General features: G+C 39.7%; 1 protein-coding gene across 1 annotated transcript; it reads left to right on the top strand.

Annotated features, from left to right (window-relative positions):
* Positions 1-226: 226 nt before the first annotated feature.
* sae1 (SUMO1 activating enzyme subunit 1) lies at positions 227-16,417 on the top strand. The gene is made up of 9 exons (XM_040129900.1): positions 227-462; positions 1,110-1,221; positions 1,741-1,914; positions 6,475-6,620; positions 7,584-7,683; positions 8,433-8,538; positions 13,194-13,338; positions 14,541-14,610; positions 16,080-16,417. Exons 1-9 carry the CDS (start codon positions 362-364, stop codon positions 16,170-16,172), a joined length of 1,047 nt encoding a protein of 348 aa, XP_039985834.1. The 5' UTR covers positions 227-361; the 3' UTR covers positions 16,173-16,417.
* The last annotated feature ends 2,243 nt before the right edge of the window (positions 16,418-18,660 follow it).

Raw genomic sequence — 18,660 nt, forward strand, 5'->3', positions numbered from 1 at the left:
TTAATGGTCGATACATAAATTAACAGCCAGCAAGTGGGAGCAATTATTTGGGTACCTGGCTTTTTTTTTTTTTTTTTTTTTTTACAAATAGCTATACACTTAAAAACTAACACGGCGACAAAGAAATGCCTGATGTTAAATCCAGGACAAAGTACTTCGATAAATAAACCGATTAAACAGCGATTATCTAAAAATGTTCAAAAATTTACTTAAATATGCGAAAAAGAATTTTGTTTCGTTCTGCAACGTCATCACCCAGCGCCCATTCAGCGGGACTGTCGCGGCATTTGAAACATCTACATCTATATCGGTACAATACGGTTACTTTACACCGAAGTTACCGTCGTTAGAGTGAACTGAAATGATCGATATGATCGAGAAAGAGGACCCGGTCATCAGCGAGGAGGAGGCGGCACAGTATGACCGCCAGATTCGATTGTGGGGGCTGGATGCCCAGAAGAGGTCAGTTAGCCTCGTTAGCTCGCTTGGCTAATCGGTGCAGCCGAAGGTTTGACTGGTCGCACTCTTGTTATACCGGTTTTGACCAAAGTGTTTGATTTAACATTTTTTTTCTTTTAATGGGGGCAGTTGTGATTTAATCATTATTGGAGTATGCAGTGTTGGGAGGATTCCTTGAGATTATTGATAGTGATACTTGTATAGGTCGTGGTCTTTGCATTGTCCACACAGATGGTTATACTGCGACTGGGATAAACACAGCCCGGATTTTTATTCCCACGACCGGAGTTAACTGAGAAAGAGGGCAACAGTCCAATAGATTCATTACTTTAAAGTACACGTTACATATTTATAAAGTAAATGGGCACAGGACGCTTGTAATGCTCCATGGTAGTGAAATACCTAACCCCTTAAACTGCTGTTGCTTGCAGTAGTAGTCCGTTTCGGTTTACCTGTGTGCTGATGCTGAACTTGTCTCTCCACATTTTTATATTTATTTTAATTTATATATATATACTTGCTGTTCAAGTAAAGATTAATTTACTAATTTGTTACAAACACAACCCATACAGCACAATATCACATTCCAAAGCATGCAGTGATCAAACACATTTATATCTGCATATGTTTTTTGGTTTTTGTTTTTAAAGGTTGCGAGGGTCCCGTGTGCTCCTGGCAGGTTTAAGTGGTCTCGGTGCTGAAGTGGCCAAAAACCTTATCCTGGCTGGAGTTAAAGGACTCACTTTGCTGGATCACGAACAGGTACACATCGTCAGTGCGCATTGTCGCCTACAGAGAGGATTCGGGCTTCAGTTTAAATCTAGAAATCTTTGTTTTCAGCTATCAACTAAACATCTGTCTGATATATTGATTGCCCATAGAAATAATGAAGTGGTAGATTAGGTGGCAGCTGAAGTCTTTGCAGTGCTACACATGTCCAGTAGATGGTGCATGTGAAAAAGTAATAGCCTTCAGTAATTTTCACTAGCCAGTGATGAAAGAAACATTCTGTTTTTATTCTAGTTACTCTGCAATAACAGCTTAATTCTAGGTTAAATAATTGATAAATATTTGAAAAACATTATTTTAAAAAATGGAAACAGAATTTCGAATGGCAGTAAATGTCCCCTGGATACACAGTGTGAATTAACTACAGCTAAATCACATCACAACAGAGCCTTACGCTGCAAGTTGAGTTTAAGGGCCTCTAAGGAAGCTCTTTAAAAGTACAACAACACAATCCTCACCCTGTTATGCATTCCCTATTCGTGTGACCACTAGGTGTCAGAGGAGTCATGTCGAGCTCAGTTCCTGGTCCCGGTGACAGCGCAGGGTCAAAATCGGGCTCAGGCCTCTCTGGAGCGAGCACAGAACCTCAACCCAATGGTTGAGGTCCACGCCGACCCAGGCAGAGTCGAAGACAAACCAGATGACTTCTTTCTGCAATTTGATGCGGTGAGTGGAAATGAAAGTGTTTTCAAGACAGTCAAAAATAGACTGGATGCTTAAAAAACAGCTGTATTCAAATACGCTAAAATTTGAGAGTTAAGCTGAATGATTTGACTTTAATGTATACCAAATTTGTATTTTCTTGAAATCATATGTTGAAACATATTAAAGGAGATTTGCACTCTAAAATACTGGAAGTGAAAAATGTTTGCTAGTGAGTTACCTCTTCACAGTCCTGTCTGAATCTTGCTTTGTGTTAATGCTTCTCTGAGATTGTTAGCACAGTACTGTTGTTTCCTCTCAGATGCTTCAAACCAGTGTGAGCACCCAGTCTTGTACCACTCAGTGTGACCACTAGATGTTGCTTGTAGCCCATATCGTACATGAAAAGCTCTCTCTCGTTTTTCTCTGTCAGGCCCCTGGACCGAAACACCTGCATTAAGTTGATTTCTATAAAGTGGGGCTGGTTTCATTATTCAGGGAATAGTAATGATTACATTTAGTTTTGAATATCTTTAATTAAACTGTTTTGTGATATAATTAGCCTATTAATTACATAATGAGTGTATTCTCTGGTATAAGGCCTGTGTTCACAGCAGTGCTCAGTGGGTAGAGAATGGTACTAACTGTACTTTCATTTGTTGATAAGAAAATTCAAAATGCAAGGCTTTTTTTTTTGCCTTTTAAAGCTTTGTGTTCATGTAATACTTTGCTGAAAAGTCAGACCTGCATGACAAATCAGAAACAAACATGGGCACCATTCAGAAGCTTAATAAAAAATTATACTAAATGTCATTTATGATGGTTAATTTGAGTAAATACAAGGAGAAGGTATTAGGACAGAACTGAAAGGACACTGGATCTGAAACTAAAAGAAACTGAAATTGAAATGAAGCCGACAGGTTCAAGTGCTGCATTTCATTTTTTTGAAGTTTACGTACTGAGTGAAGAGTGTGGAAAATATAGCACTGACATTGTCCTGCTGCACTGTTCACAAACTGGGGGACTGTGTAGAAGAAGGGCTACAGTTCCTATACGGTTGATCCAATTTGGATGTGAACACCCTTAAACACCATATAATTTTAAATTCAGCTTAAAAGGTTTCACCATTGTATGTCAAATCCTAGAGTCACCATGTTGAGTTGATACAAGGTTTTATTGCATCATAACTCAAACTCTGGTTGCCAGAACTTCTTGAATTTTTTGATTGCATCATTTGACTTGGGTAAAATTACAAATTAGCAAAATGATTTATTATTATTTCCTTACATATCTGAATCCTGTGAAAAGGTTGTGATTTCTTGTAGTAGGAATTTAATTCCCACTTGGTAAAACATGATGACATAATTGGTACAATGTACTATAACAAACTTATGATTATATTTTTATTTAGATTGAGCAATAAATGGGTGATTGTATTGGGTTTTTTTTTTTTTTTTTTTTTTTTTTTTTAGGGTACACGATAAAAGTTACTTCAGCAGCTGTACACACACATACTGGATCTCAGTTTTATCACTGCTGAATGGAAGAATGTATTTGAACACCATCAGACGAATAACAGAGAGATTTTTTTCCCCCTCCTGTTGTGTCTGAATTATCAGCAGACTTCCTCCCTCTGGGGGTACTAAGTGAGGGTCAGGAGGAGGGAGGAGGGACATAGATGGGAGGAAGACGAGGACAATATCAGTAGGACGAAGTGAAGTGAGGACAGGATGAGATGGATGTTAGTAAGACAAAGGGAGGGAGGAAGAGAGGGGCAGAGAAGAGAAGGCGGGGCAATTTAAAAGGCAAGAGATTTAAAAAAAACTGAAAAACAGAGGGGGGTCTCTCTCTCTCTCTGCTGTAGACCACTTATCGCTTTTATCTTCTTCCACGGATGTGTCTGTGTGTGGCTCAGCGGGAAGATGGAGGGTGATTAAAGTAGAGCGGTTGGAGTGTGGTCACAGTTTCCATATGAGAGGCCTAATTACTGAAGGATGAATACAATAGAAAAACACACACTGTCCATCTGGTACTTGCAGAGTACAGCTGACTCGCTACTGATACTCTTAGTCACTCTCTTTGCCTTTACAATACAGTTTTTTTTTGTTTTTGTTTGCAATTGTCCTGCAGTAATTTGTTTTAGGTTTTTTTTTCAAGAAGGAACAGAAAAATACCACATAAATAATATCATGAGAGGCCAACAAGTATACAACTTTTTTCAGTTTCTTACACATTCAGAGCACCTGAAAACTTTTTTTTTATCCCTTTTCCACTGGTTTTCTATTGAGAAGAGCACAAACAAAAAACACAAGTACAAGAATGTCTCATGTGAAATAACTAGTATTGTTCTAATTTGGGTAATATATTATTGCGGTATTAATGTAGGATCACTTGATTAATAGTAAGATCCTCATTAGGACATAGGTTGTCTTTGTCTTTAATGCCATCCTTTTTAAAAAAGGAGATTCCAGAGCTGTTTTCTCATGAAGATTCAGGTCTACCCACTGTCCAGAGTTGCCCTCTAACACATGCAGCACACAACCAGAGATTGTCTATTTCAGACGTGTTCCCATCTAGTGGAAACACTCCTGCCTGGGTAGAGTGTGCAGGAGGCAGGATAGAAACGTCATCAACACACCCACTCGCTTGCTGTTAATTCCCTGGACAGTGACCTGCTCTGTTCACATGTCGGCTCGATGGGACATTAAACGGACTTTGTACTAGGGAGCTGGCAGGGTAAAGTCCGTTTAATGTCTGGTCAGAACTGATTCTCACGTTTGCGTTCTAACATACAGCTTCTCAACGTAATGTCTAGATAAGTTCAGGGTTGCAGTGCATGTGTGAAAGCAGCTCAGTGTTTCTGCTTCCCTCCCATTACTTCCTTGTTTTTCTGATGCTTTAGTCACGTGCTTACTCTGGATCAGATAATGCTTGCAAATCATTTCTAGGAAGGAAAAAGGTGGAGGTTAGTGGCTGATCTTGCATATCTGCCAGGCTGTTCCACCTTTTTTTAAAAGTTGTTGCCCCTTGTATTAAAGATGAAACTGAGGCATTTTGTTTCACTTGTCAGGTAGAATTCAGGCTGTATATAGGTTCCAGATGGTGGGATCCTACTCTATAGCCTCTCATAGGTATGTAAGCCAATCTTGACAATCTGCTATCTCAAGACACTTAAAATGATTCAAAGTATTTAGCAACACTGGTCCTTGACCCTCGTCTGCCTGCTGCTGTGTGGGACTCTGACAACTCAGTGATGCCAAAGATGCAGCATCAGTCTTATCAGTGAGCTGGGGGTGTTTTGGGTGTGCTGGACTGGGTCGGCGGGATAAGGTGGACCAGCCCCTTGGTCAGTTGTTTACAGTCAGACACCAGTCCACCCTGGTTTTACCGTGTCCCTGTGTTGGTTTTGTTTGGTCGTTGGGCTGCTGCTGTCGGTGTGTCTGTGAGTTGGACAGCTGACCAGCCAGTGTTCGCAGTTGTTTTGTCGTTCCAAGACTCCAGTTACCGCTGGATTTTGTTTTTGTTTTGTTTTGTTTTTTTGTTTGTTTGTTTTTTAAGGAATGCAGCCAGTTTTCATAAGTAAAATACATCTCTGTGTCCCTTAGGGATTAAATGCAAGACATTATTCACTCATTTCCATTCCCATTAACATAACAATACTGCTTGCAATAACAAAAAATATCAGAACGGCAGGGTTGTAGAGGAGGAGAAGGTGCCCAACAGAACAATGCGCAGTGGGAGTTCAGTTTTAGAGATTGAAGTTGCAAAAAAGTATAGAAAGTACAAACCTTACTGTTAATGAATAAAATGTATGTTATGACAGCAAGAGGTCCATGAGCATCCATCTCTGCACATATGGTGAAGGAGTAAAATATTTAGAGGAACAGAAAAGACTGTATCTTTGGCAAAAACCGTTGCCTTTACTGTTTGTTTGCTTTTAAACAAATGTATTACAGAAGTTATAGAAGCTTCAAATATATTCAGATATACATGTATCTCTGGATCACAGGAGAAATTGAAATTAGTCGGAATGTACCCTTAACAGCAACAGCAACTTATGGAGCTGTTTTTTTTCAATGTTTGTTTTTGCTTTTTCTGCGTACTCATACAGTGTTTTAAATCTGCCCTCAGCAACAGGTTCAGTACGTATTGATGATGAATGGTAAATGGACTGCACTTATATAGCGCTTTTCTAGTCTAACGACCACTCAAAGTGCTTTACACTACATGCCACATACACCAATTCACACTCACACGTATTGATGGCGCAGCCATCGGGGGCAATTCGGGGTTCAGCATCTTTCCAAAGGACACTTCGACATGTGAACTGGAGGAGCCGAGGATCGAAACACCGACCTTCTGATCAGTGGATGAACCACTCTAGCCACAGCTGCCCCAGAAACAGCTTTGTTTTCTTTAACCTTGGTTAACTTTTTTCCCATAAACTCCAGGTTGTAATCCCTGAAGAAGCCACATGTGCAGCATTGTAATGCAGACTCTAAAACTCTGCATTACAATTCTTTCAAAAGAAGGATGTCAGCTAACCTTCTAGCCTTCCACCCTTTGTGTTTTTGCTTCGCTTAGGTGTGTCTGACAGGCTGCTCCAGAGACCTGATGGTGCGGGTCGACCAGCTCTGTTCTCAGCGCAACATCAAGGTCTTCTGTGGGGACGTCTATGGTTACTATGGTTACATGTTCTGCAACCTCGGACGGGAACACAACTATGTCGAGTGAGTGTGGGCAGCAATTCAAAGTGTGGACTTAACATGAATTTGCCCACGTGACAGTTACACGGTTTCATTTTTAGCTTACGGGAGCCGCTGTGGGTTAATTGCCTTGATCAAGAGCACTGCAGCATGGCTGAGTGATATTGACTGCAATTTGATATTTGTGACACGAATTTCGATAGTTTGATCTTTTTTTTTTTTTTTTTTTGGCGACGCATATTAATGGTTGTTTTTAACAGTGTAATAAGTTCAGTCAATAGTATAACCTTATTGTAATTGAACCTCTAAGTCAAGGAAAAAATTACATTTAAGCTACAGTTGATTACCATAGTCCAATAACTGAATACCAGAAAGTGTCTTGTCTCCTATCAAATCAATGTATCACTCTCTCAGCTTGACAGTCTAGTGTTAATATTTCAGACTAGTGCTCTCAGATCTGATTTTTTTTTTTTTTTTTTTTCCCCCCCATGCTATTGGGCACACCCATGCTAACAATTTCTGATATTACATTACTAAACATAATGTAATGATAAGGTTTTAGCAAACACATTATCTAAGTCCATATTCCCCCCAAAAGTACAACTGAAATGTGATTTGAGCTTGCTAAGCACATTAGCGGAAGTTGAATGTTTGTGAAATTCAGATTTAATTTAACTTTTTTTCATAGTGGCATTGATGAAATTTTAGAATTTCACTTATGGTCACAAAGCAGTTTCATGGCAAATGACAGGTGGCATTGTAATTATTTTTCTTCTGAGCAAACAAGTTTACACTGTTTTCTGCTGTTTTTTTAGCGATCAGGTCCACTACAGCTAACATGAATGAAACAGACGGTTGCGCATGAACAGTATGTGAACACACTGTTCCATACATAATACAGAACTTTCTTGTGAGCTTGGTTTCCTAAACCATACCAACTTGTGTTTGCTGATAATATCTTTCTCTTCATTCTCTCTCTCTCTTTAGGGAGAAACTGAAAGTAGTGAAACCGACTGGAGAGTCTAACAATGGGCCAGAGGCAAAGAAAGCTAAGGTTGACCCCAGCGAGACCACCATGGTGAAAAAGGTAGTTGAAGACCGTATTTCGTAGCCAAATAATCTCTATTTTCTATTTTCTATTTCCATCTATTTGGCTCCATGAAATGACTGTATGGGTGGTGAGTAAAATGGCTTCCTTTAAATACAGCCTGGAGGTAATCTGCGGAAGATGTTAAGATAGGAGAAGTGGAAAATATTGGGAAATTACACAAAAAGGAAAACATTGTCAAAACACTTTTGATCATTTGTGAGGTTTGACTGTCTTTTCTTCTTCCCCACAAGTCCCAAAATGAAAGCAATCCTCTTTCTGTATTGCTTTTTGTTGTTTCTTACAAACATAAACTAGTGTTTATCTTTTAAAATAGTTGCTTTTTGCTCTAAAACAGGTTTTGTAGACATTAGTCTAATTTATTTCAACGGTGTATCTTTTGACATTTATGATCACATACTGTATCTAAACCAAAAAGGCACTCAGTGGAGTGCATTGCTCGGCTAAGGTGAAAAACGTCCTATCTCGCAACCCCGTTAATGGGTTCTTCCCTGGCCCATGCCCCATCCCTCCACCAAGTTCGATGCAAATGTGTTCGGTACTTTTTTTGTAATCCTGCTGACAAATAAACAAACAAACCAACAAACAGCCGCAGGTGAAAACATAACCTCCTTGGTGGAGGTGATAAATCCAAATAAACAGTTTTCCTTAAATAAAATATTGCTAGACAATGCTTCATGTTTGTCTACAAATGACATAATTTTTTTTTCAAATCTCCAACCAAACAGACGGCCAGTTTCTGCACTCTGAAGGAGGCTCTGGAGGTTGACTGGACAAGTGAGAAGGCCAAAGCTGGTCTGAAGCGAACACCAGTGGACTACTTCCTGCTTCACGGTACTTAAAGAAAGCCTCATTTTATAAAGCAAGTAAAAGTATAAAGGGTTTAGTGGTAGGAGGTTCAGCTTTTTTTTTTCCTGTGATGGGGAAATTCCATTTTTAAATTCAAAACCTTTAATATTTTTTGAATATTTGTCAGAAACAATAACCTATTATCAGACTTTTAAGAAACTTTGAGCTCTGTAAGCCGCTGATGGGCATTGTTTTATTATTCACAGTTTAATCAATCAATTGAGTGAAGAAATAGTCAGTACAGGTTTACAGATAATGAAGATGATCAGTAGTTGCAAATCTAGAAAGTTGATTTTCTGGGTTTTTAAATGTTTTGAAATTGAAGTTTGACATTTGTTTAGTTCTTGTGGTGTTCTTGAATTGGTGGAATTATCATCTTTAAATCTGACAAATTTTATGCTTTAAAATTACAAAGCATGGCATTTTTTCTTAGTTTTTCTTAGTACAGATTCAGGAATTCATATTTGTTGTGAAACTATGCACTCAATGAGAGAGAATTTTTCAATGAAAGTGATATTTTTTAGTTGACACAACTGTCAGTTAAATGAGCAGTAAAGTGCACAAGTGGTCTTCTGAATTTCTGTGTGGGAGGCAGGAGTCAAACAGAATTTCCATACAGAGAGTTGATGAAATATCACCAAGAATCCCAAAAGGTCTAAAAAAAAAAGTATAGAAAGTTGAAACTGAAATTGCGTAGGAACCCTGCAGTGAGACTGAAACACATAAAATTAACATGCAAAATTACTGGTCACAATTTAGCTGATGAGCTGTCATTGCACATGCGTGGAAAATCGCGTCCATAAAGTTTGTCAAATGGCATCTTTGAGCAAATGGTGAAGTGTTAAATGTCAACTTCGGTAGAGTTTGAAAAGAAAATAACAATAATAAACCAAGTCATATTAAGACTTTGTAAAATTCCATCCGAAATTTGGTGGGGAAAAACAGTGTTGTTACGCTGAGTTCCACATGAATAACTGCATATGACCTGTCGAATGTTTAGGAACCATCAACCCTGAGGAACTTTTTGACCCTTTAAATAAATCTAAATTGTACCTTCCTGTTTTTCAGGTTATTTACAGTGTCTAATGACCTTCTCTTAAGAGTTGTTATTGTCCCCCCCCGTCACCTGGCCCTGCACCATCCCCAAACGCTTCAAGCTAGTTTCCATCACAGGCTGTCCATGGCCAGTCATGTGCACTGAGCGTAGAATAGAGAACAGCCCGACACCTACACCACATGACAACAAGCATATAACAACAGGAAATATCCAGAAAATGCTCATCGGGTGCACACTTGTAAGTTCTGAAAAGTGTTCTGTGTATAAGTGCAGTAAATAATGAAAATTAAATTCAGCTTTGGCAGGATGCTTAGGTCACAAATATGAAACGGAACAGTGCTGTTTTGCACGTTAATATGATCTTTAAAGATCATATAGAATTTATACTGTTCCTCGTTAATCGGTATTTCTTTGCAAAAAGTAGATCCAACGAAAATGATGGTGCATTACTACTGTGCAACATGTTATAAGTTAGAAAAATCAGTCCGTAATTAAATTGTTGTTAACTAAGGGGAGTTAGAATAAAAACATTATTACAAATAATTGATCTTTTATGCAATGACCCTGCACCCGGGCAGCATAAATTAAGAAACGGATAAGATGAGTGACAGTCCTAACAGAAGTCATAAGAATTATTTTTTTTTGTCAACTTTTAGAAATCTTGCAAACTTTGTCCATCAGCAAATGACACTGATGGTAAGAGCTAAGGACTTGATACCAACGCACCAGAATAGCTTTCATATATAAGGACTGAGGAAATAAGATGCAGAGAGACATTGGCATAATGTGCTATTAGCGTATTCAAACGTCAGCAATAGAAAGGAATACAGACGGGTGAAAAATGAAAGGTGAAACCAGAATAAAAGAGGATCAACATGATGTGAATCATGTGCTGTGTTCTTTCTAGTAACCCGACCTCAACCCGATAGGAGATTTTGGACCGATGTGTAGACATCACCACCGTTATCAAAGCATAAAATGAGGGAATATCTCTCAGAAGAATGGTATTTCATCCCTCCAGTAGAGTCCAGAGACTTGGAGAACCATTGCCAAGGAGCACTGAGGGTGTTCTGGCAGCTCGTGGTGGCCCAACACCTCACTGAGACACTTTATGTTGGTTTTTCCTTCAGTTTGTCATCCGTCTGGATGTCAGCCTAGTCTTATTTTGATTGTGACACTGGCTTATTTGTGATGTATGATCACAACACCGCACAAATTTAAACTTTAATGATTTCATGTCTAAAAAAGCTTAAAACATACCTGTAAGTCTTTCACAAAAAAACGTATCGGCATCATCGACCAAAATGACGATCAGCTTTCAAGTAAAATATTGGTGCATATCCAGCAATTCACACAATCTCACTGATGGCATTATTTTGCCTCTGCCCACTTCTAGAGAGGCTTCATCAGGATTAAACCATCACTGGGTTTTTGAAGCGGGTAGAACTAGAAAAGACTAGAAAATCTCACAATGGCCAGTATTTTTTCACATAAAATTACTTTCATGAAATGTATTGTTTCCTCCAATTTGAATTCTTTTCAGGGTGTGTAAGTCTTTTAAATTTTTTTCAAGCTCATAATGTGACAAACAATCTCCTCCAAAAAGCGGACAGATGAAATTCACTCAGGTAGGTTAGCAGCACCCGAATGCCGGATGAGGCAGGTTTCATTATTGACACACCCAAAGCTGAGTCTGTTCAAAACCACATCAGATGTGAACAAGACCGACTGGCCGATAGACGACATTTATTTCCAAAATGACATTATTAGACAGACATTCCCCAGTGCGAGTACAGCCAGATGCTGCCATGTGACAGTGGGTGTCCGGTACATTTGTTTACTAAACAGCCAGTTTGCTTCTTAGTCACTCATCGTTTGCAGGCATATTTTTAATCTGAACATCTTGGCCGGTTGATATTAGGTTTGACCCAGACATCGGGCCTTCAGTCTAATTACTCCCCACTCCGAAACCCACCTACCTACTGTAGCCTTGCATCGTCTTCAGTCTCCCGTGTTTCAGGCTAATGTCTGAGTGGAAACACCGTCTAGTTGTTTTTTTTTAATTTAGTTAAGGTGAGACAGGAGGCAGTGTTATTATTCCTTCGCTGTTTCTATAATTGGAGCTAGCGGTTGTTGTTTTGGGCGACCGATGAGGAAGTGGCTCTTCCTCTGTTACAACTGCTTCCTGTCTCACTAGGAACAGTCGGGTGATCTGAAGCGTGGGTGTTTTGTGTGTGTGTGTGTGTGTGTGTGTGTGTGTGTGTGTGTGTGTGTGTGTGTGTGTGTGTGTGTGTGTGTGTGTTTTTGCTTTTTATCATTAGAATCTCTGATCTATATAATTTCCTTTGTTAAATATATAGGCAGTCTGACTAGTAACTTTGACCAACAGGAGAAAAGATGACACCTATACATAAATAGTTGGACAGAATAGAAACTGAAGAAATCTCCTGTGTATTACAGCATATATAAAAAAAAGAAGGAAATAGATCACACTCAGAAACATGTCTCCCGTTGACAGACCTTTGATGTTCTCCTACTAGCTCTGCCAAATGAACATGACCTTCCTCTCACTCGCTGTACAGATATTGTTTTAATGTATGTAAAAAATATGGTTCTTGTATTTGACCTTCATATGCAGGTTTTAACATGAAGGGGCCATTTCGAATATTTCCCCTCACATATAATCTACATGAGTAGGTTTAGAGATACTATCGTTGTTCCAACCGTGTACACATTATTATATTCTGTGATGAAATTCTGTTTGATTTCCTGCCTGGCACAGACCTGAGAGTGATGCCATTTGTGCCGGTCTTTAACTTTCTACTAACAAAGTTTCTCTGATAAAGGGCAGAGCTGAGGTGCGAAAATGATTCATTGCCACTGTTTTTGTGTGCTTGTGTGTGTGTGTGTGTGTGTGTGTGTGCGCGTGCGTGCGTGCCACGCTGGTGGAAATGGCCGTGGGAGGACTTTACTTCCTCATGTGGTTTAATTTAATGGACGAACAGGAAATATGGGGGCGAAGTGTTGATGTGTGCACCCTGGGTGGCAAAGTTGGAGTCAGTTACTGTTTGAAATATTGCTCATGACCAAATAAAGTGCACGCTTCTGATTTTTAATTTCTCAGTCAGTCCTGTAGATGAACTGAGAGACAGGAAGGAGTTTTTTTTGTTTTGTTTTAACACCCTAATATTTCCTGGCTGAACCTCTGCAGGTGTATGTGTGCAACTCTGCATGCATCAGCCTGTAAGTGCACACTCTTGACTTGATGTGGGGAAATGTAGGCCTAATCGGATGAAATGGTTGATGGTGCAACCACATACCGATCTTATCCCGTTTCAAAGGGAGCAGCAGTCAAAATGAGATGCTGTCTTTCCATAAGATGACAATTCACCATGGAAGTCGCTTGAAAAGGTGACGAAATTATAAATGGCAATAGTGCAATAGATTATATGGAAAATGTTGCCTTAGAAAAATGGTTTCAACTTGTTTCCAGCCTCTCAACTGTCATTTCTTTCCCTCCGTTTGTTTCTCCCGTTTCCCGCTCTCCTTCTGTTTCTTTTCTGTCTTCCCTCCTTCTCCACAGTTCTGTTGAAGTTTCGCACAGACAAGGGCCGTGACCCCGACCCACAGTCGTTTGCGGGAGACAGCCAGCTCCTGAGACAGATCCGTGATGACGTCCTCGAGGCCTTGGCAGTCAGCAGTGACCTCCTGAACGATGACTTCATCAGGTACAAAGCATCTTTTAACTGTCTTGTGACTTTTTTTTTTTACGCATGTGACTAACTGATTATCATAATTCATTAATTTGCTGTGACCCTAAACGCTGATCATCCGGTGGTGTGCAGAGGGCTGGTTTGATGGGTTGCCCATTTAAAAAAAAAAAAAAAGATACACAATATGTATTTGTCCTAATAAGACACTTCCTTATTTTCCCTGTCACAACCAGCTGTCCCATGTTAACCTGTTGTTGCCCTCACCATACAAATGTGCATCTGTTTGGCTCGAGTGCCTTTCTGTTGTGACCTGCAGGCAAATTGAACTCCTAACATGAACTTAATCTGCGTGTGATAGAGGTGCTCCTTCGTCTGGCCTTTTTCTTCCAGGATGTTTGTCTATGCCACTTCTCTGACCACTGTGGGCCTCCTTGTGGGGATAAATTCTCTTTGAATGTAGAGACTAATCAACAATCCACCATTCCTGCAGTGGCACCAAACTTGTAGTTCTGGAAAAAAAAACAACCCTGTAATATAATGGAAGGATTTTACTTTTTACCTGCTTTTGCAAGTAAATATATTCAGGGTCATCTTTAGAACCTTCTGTACCATATGCTGGAAGAATAAAGGTTTTAATGTAAGAAACTTAAACCTTTCACGAAATTTAGTCCAGTTTTAGTAGAGCACTACTTTTCACCTGCAGATCACCAAAACCACACGTACAGCACCATGCTGTCATCAGCCGCTCCAACAGTAAACTTCAACTTTGAAAAAACACGCAGAGCAAACTCCATAAGTTCCTGACCAAGGGCCGAGAAAGAGCGAGTAGCCTGCCGACACAGGGCCGATAGTTAGCTGTAAAGTCTGCCGTCTCCAGATCTCTTGCTAGCTGTGTATTCACTACTTATGTTTCCTGGCTTATGTACCAACACTTGTGTTTCCCAGCATCTGTTTGAGGGCGATAGCAGACTTTGATTAACCTAAAGATTCGTGCTTCTGCTGTCAGTGAAAAGGCATTTAGTTCAGCTCTGCCACCACAATAATGGTGGTGTTGCTAGACAGCACAACATAAAAATCAGCTGACAAACTAGCAGGGTTTCTGGCGCCAGAGCCACTAATGGCTCTGGCGCCAGAAACTTTCTCAGTTTCTCATTTCCTTAACATCACGTTTTCTGTTTAGTCACAATGGTACATTTCCTTCTACTGTCTGTCCTCAGCTACTGCTTCTCTGAGATGTCTCCAGTGTGCGCTGTCATGGGAGGAGTTCTGGGACAGGAAATTGTCAAGGTGAGCATGTAAACATCAGGAAGCTTTTTAGGCAGTTCTTCGGGAAACATTCAGAACAGGTTAATGTTATTGTCTCTGATGCATTTTGTGATATTCACCCTGCTGTAGTAAATGATGAGGATGACCAGTCTGGTGTGTGAGGGGAGTCAGTCAGCTGACAGGTGGCCACTCAGCTGGTTCTGGGTCAGATCCAGAAAAAGAGCTGCGACTCTGCTCTGTGTAGAAACGATTTTCACGGTGACCACAGCGAAACGTAGTGTGATGCTCTGAAATGATTTATGCTGTCCTCGAGCTGAACAACATTAAACCCATTGTAACGTAAAAGACCATAATGGGACCATTAGTCTGAAGTCCAGTGGAAAACATATGACTGAACAGTTATACAGAGAATATTTGTACACAAAGTATTCACTATAGTTTAGAGCCTGACCCGTATGGTGATATTTGAAGGAAAAAAAAAAAGATATTTGAAGGAAAAAATGGCTTTTTTTTTTTGTCAGTTATCTCTAAAAATTGGTTATTAGAGTTGTGACAAGGATGTAGCAGGATATTTTAAAGTTGATCAATAATCTTTATTTTCGAAGATCACAGTTGAAGTAAAAACATTAAATTTTGAACTTTGAAATTCACTGAAAGTTAAACGGTAAATGTAAATAAATAAAGTGAACATAGGTATATAAATGAATACATGAAGACAAAGACCAGTAATAATAATTTGTATGCATCCTTGATGCACAGTGTTGTGCTAACCCCCTCAGGCTCATCAGCGCAGCGTTTTAAAAATGCCCAGCCAGTAATAACATGCATCATTCCTTTTTAAGTTTTCTGAAAATCCAATCACCGATGGACTAATCAGTCATCTCTTCCTTGGTTTCTGCGTGGTTTCACCATGATTACTGGAATTGAAAAGATCTTGAGTAACACATAAAGCTTCTTATCATGTTTTACCATGAAATGACAGTTCAGAGTCAGACTGCATTATATTGGCACAAGGCCAACCTGCCGTCTCTGTGATGATGATGATGATGATGAAACCCATTGCAACTGGCCGAGCGATGTCTCGCCGGGGGAATCGCACACACACAAACTGAACTCTGAATCACGGAAGAACTTTAAGTGTGACAGGCAGGCGTTGTGTGGGCCTGTGGTCCATAAGAAAATGGAGAACTGGTATTAAAACTGTTCTTCCCACTGGTTGGTACATTTAAACATTCACTTACTCACCCTCACAATTTTACCTGCCAAAATATTTTGTGGCATTAGTTATAATTTGTTCTTGAAAAGGTCAAACAATGTAATAATCATAACAACTTTGTTTCATTATATTTCATAGACTGTCGCTTCTCTACGAAAACGTCAATTTTCGTCAAGTGATAAATTGTCGCAATGTGACTTTAATGGGTCGTTAAAAAACAACTTTGGAAAGTGTCACTTATCTTTTCCATTTCTCCCTGTGTCTTTTGCTTCAGGCTCTCTCCCAAAGAGACGCTCCTCACCGGAACTTCTTCTTCTTCGATGGTCGTAAAGGCAACGGCGTGGTCGACTACTTTGGACCAAACTAAACACCTGTCACACCTGTGCACAGGACAGTTTTACACGCAAATACAAGTCCAACAAATTTCTGTCTCTTTTTTAGTTTGTTCTGTGAGATTATTTATATCAGTACTTGCTCCACTAGTCATAAAATTCATCTGTTGTTCGTGTTTATTTTGTCATTTGATCGATTTTCCCGCAAAATCAGACACTTTCTTGAGCACACAATGGGATTTTCTTACATTTGCTAATAAAACATTGTTTAGTAAAAGGATTCTGCCTCAGGTCTCTGGATTTATGAAACCTAACCACAATGTTGTTTCATGCCTGTATCCCAGAGTTTGAAGATGATGATGACCCATACCTAGAATATCTGCCCATTTGTAGCCATAAAATTGGCTGGATTCACGTGTTAGTGGGGAAATTGTGAAATCTGGGACTTCAGCTGCACTGTTGCAACAGCATGGTATTTTCTGAAAATCAAACCTTCAAGACAAATAAACACAACTCATAATCTTATCATATTTCAGTTCAGTAAGAACATTTTTCACTGCAAAAGAAGTGATTAACCTCTTCATCCTCACAGACCCTGGTGTCATTTAAATCAATACAAAGTCAGATTGCGCAGATAAGCAGGGTTCAAACCCAATAACTTTGTTATATTCTAGAAGGGATTCAAAGTTTCCAAAGATGTCGCCATAAAATATGGTGGCTTTGATTTACATATTCAGTATACAGGATATAGATTACGCAATGTTAAAAATGTTAAAACCTCCATAAGGAGAAGATTTTGAGTTGAAGTGTTCAAATCAAACTTGTGTTGCTGAGAATCTCAGTTGTAACAAAACAAATCAGTTTGGTGGATCTAAAGGGGAAAGACAGTAGATAGTCACATGTCTAGCAGGGTGTATGACTTTATTTGGTAATAACCTCTTACCGACTGGCATGTGACTCATAAAACCACACATGGCTGTATGGTGTCTCGGTGCATGCTGCAGAATTATAGGAGAGGGTGGGGGCAGGCATTCAAACCAGCCTCAAGACAGACTCGGAGCAATTCCTATCTTATCCCTCCAAATAAACCAGCAACAGCAGGGCATTACAGGGAGAAAAAACCCAGCAGGATGGTCCCGTGTCTGACGTCGGCCACCTGAGAGTGGCAGGTGGTTGAACCTGTTTAACCTGCCACACCTGTGGAACTTGAACTGCAGCGATGTGTCTTAGATGGAAAAAATGACATTTCTTTTGATGTAGTCCAACCCCTGCAAGTGCTGACAGCAGCCTGTTGTCTGCAGCAACGACAGAGAGTGTAAAAGCAGTGCAGGGGCTCATTCACGCAGCTGTTTACCAAAACTTTAAATTGAATTTCAAATACTGAACATTGAAAAAGATTACAGTTTACAAATGGTTTCAGTTTCACAATATGAAGTGTCATTTTTCGCTCAGAGAAGTAGGTTGATTTAAAACAATTTATTTATTTTTATGATTATTTGATTTAAACTAATATGCTACAAATCATTTGCTGTAATTGTCTGCAACGTCATATTGACACCAACACCAATGTGATGTTAATAACTCTTTGGGGAAGAACTGTTTTTATTTTTTAACTTTGTACAGTCGTGGTTGAAATTATTGGCACCTCTGAATTTTAAATACAGAATTTAGAATATTTTAAGACATAAATGCAAATTATCCAGTTTTGTATAATCCAAATATTTGGTCTAAGCTTACTGAACAAAAGAACATTTAAAAAAAACTAAACTTGCACAGTAGTGAAATAATATAGACACAAAATGTACCCAAGACACAATTATTGGCACCCATCACTAATATTTGTTTGCAGAAGCTCTGGCAACAGTGACAGCCTCAAAACGTTTAGAGCATCCAGAAGCTTCTTGCACCTGTCTGCTGGTAGTTCCTGCCACTCTTCCACTGCTCTGCGTTCAAGCTCTTTTACATTCGTCCTCTTTGCAGTGGCAGATTTCTGCTCTCCACAAAGGTTTTCAGTGGGATTTAGGTCAGGACTCACTGCTGGCCAGTTTAAAACAGTCCATCTTTTGCTTCTCAGCCATTCTTTGGTGCTGCTGGATGTGTGCTTTGGGTCGCTGTCCTGCTGAAGACCCAAGACCTTCGCCTCAAACCTGGTTTTCTGACGCTGGGTAACACATTTGGCTCTAAATTCCTCGGTAATCTCCTGATTTCATCATTCCTTTGATACATTCAGTGCCTCCAGTACCAGATGCAGGAAAGCAGCCCCACAGCGTGACAGAAGCTCCACCATGTCTCACTGTAGGTAGGGTGTTATCTTCCCTATGGGTTTAATTTCAGCGCCAATAAACAACCTGATGAACTGCATTGCCAAAGAGCTCTACGTTGGTTTCATCTGTCCACAGAACATTATCCCAGAAAGACTGCGGCTTATCTGTGAACATTTTTGCAAACATTAGTCCCTCGTTTCTTTCAGTAGTGGTTTCCTCCTTGGTCTTCGCCCATGGAGCCCTACCTGGTTTAGTGTGC

The sequence above is a fragment of the Xiphias gladius genome, chromosome 7 (genome assembly GCF_016859285.1).
Source record: "Xiphias gladius isolate SHS-SW01 ecotype Sanya breed wild chromosome 7, ASM1685928v1, whole genome shotgun sequence".
NCBI lineage: Eukaryota > Metazoa > Chordata > Actinopteri > Istiophoriformes > Xiphiidae > Xiphias > Xiphias gladius.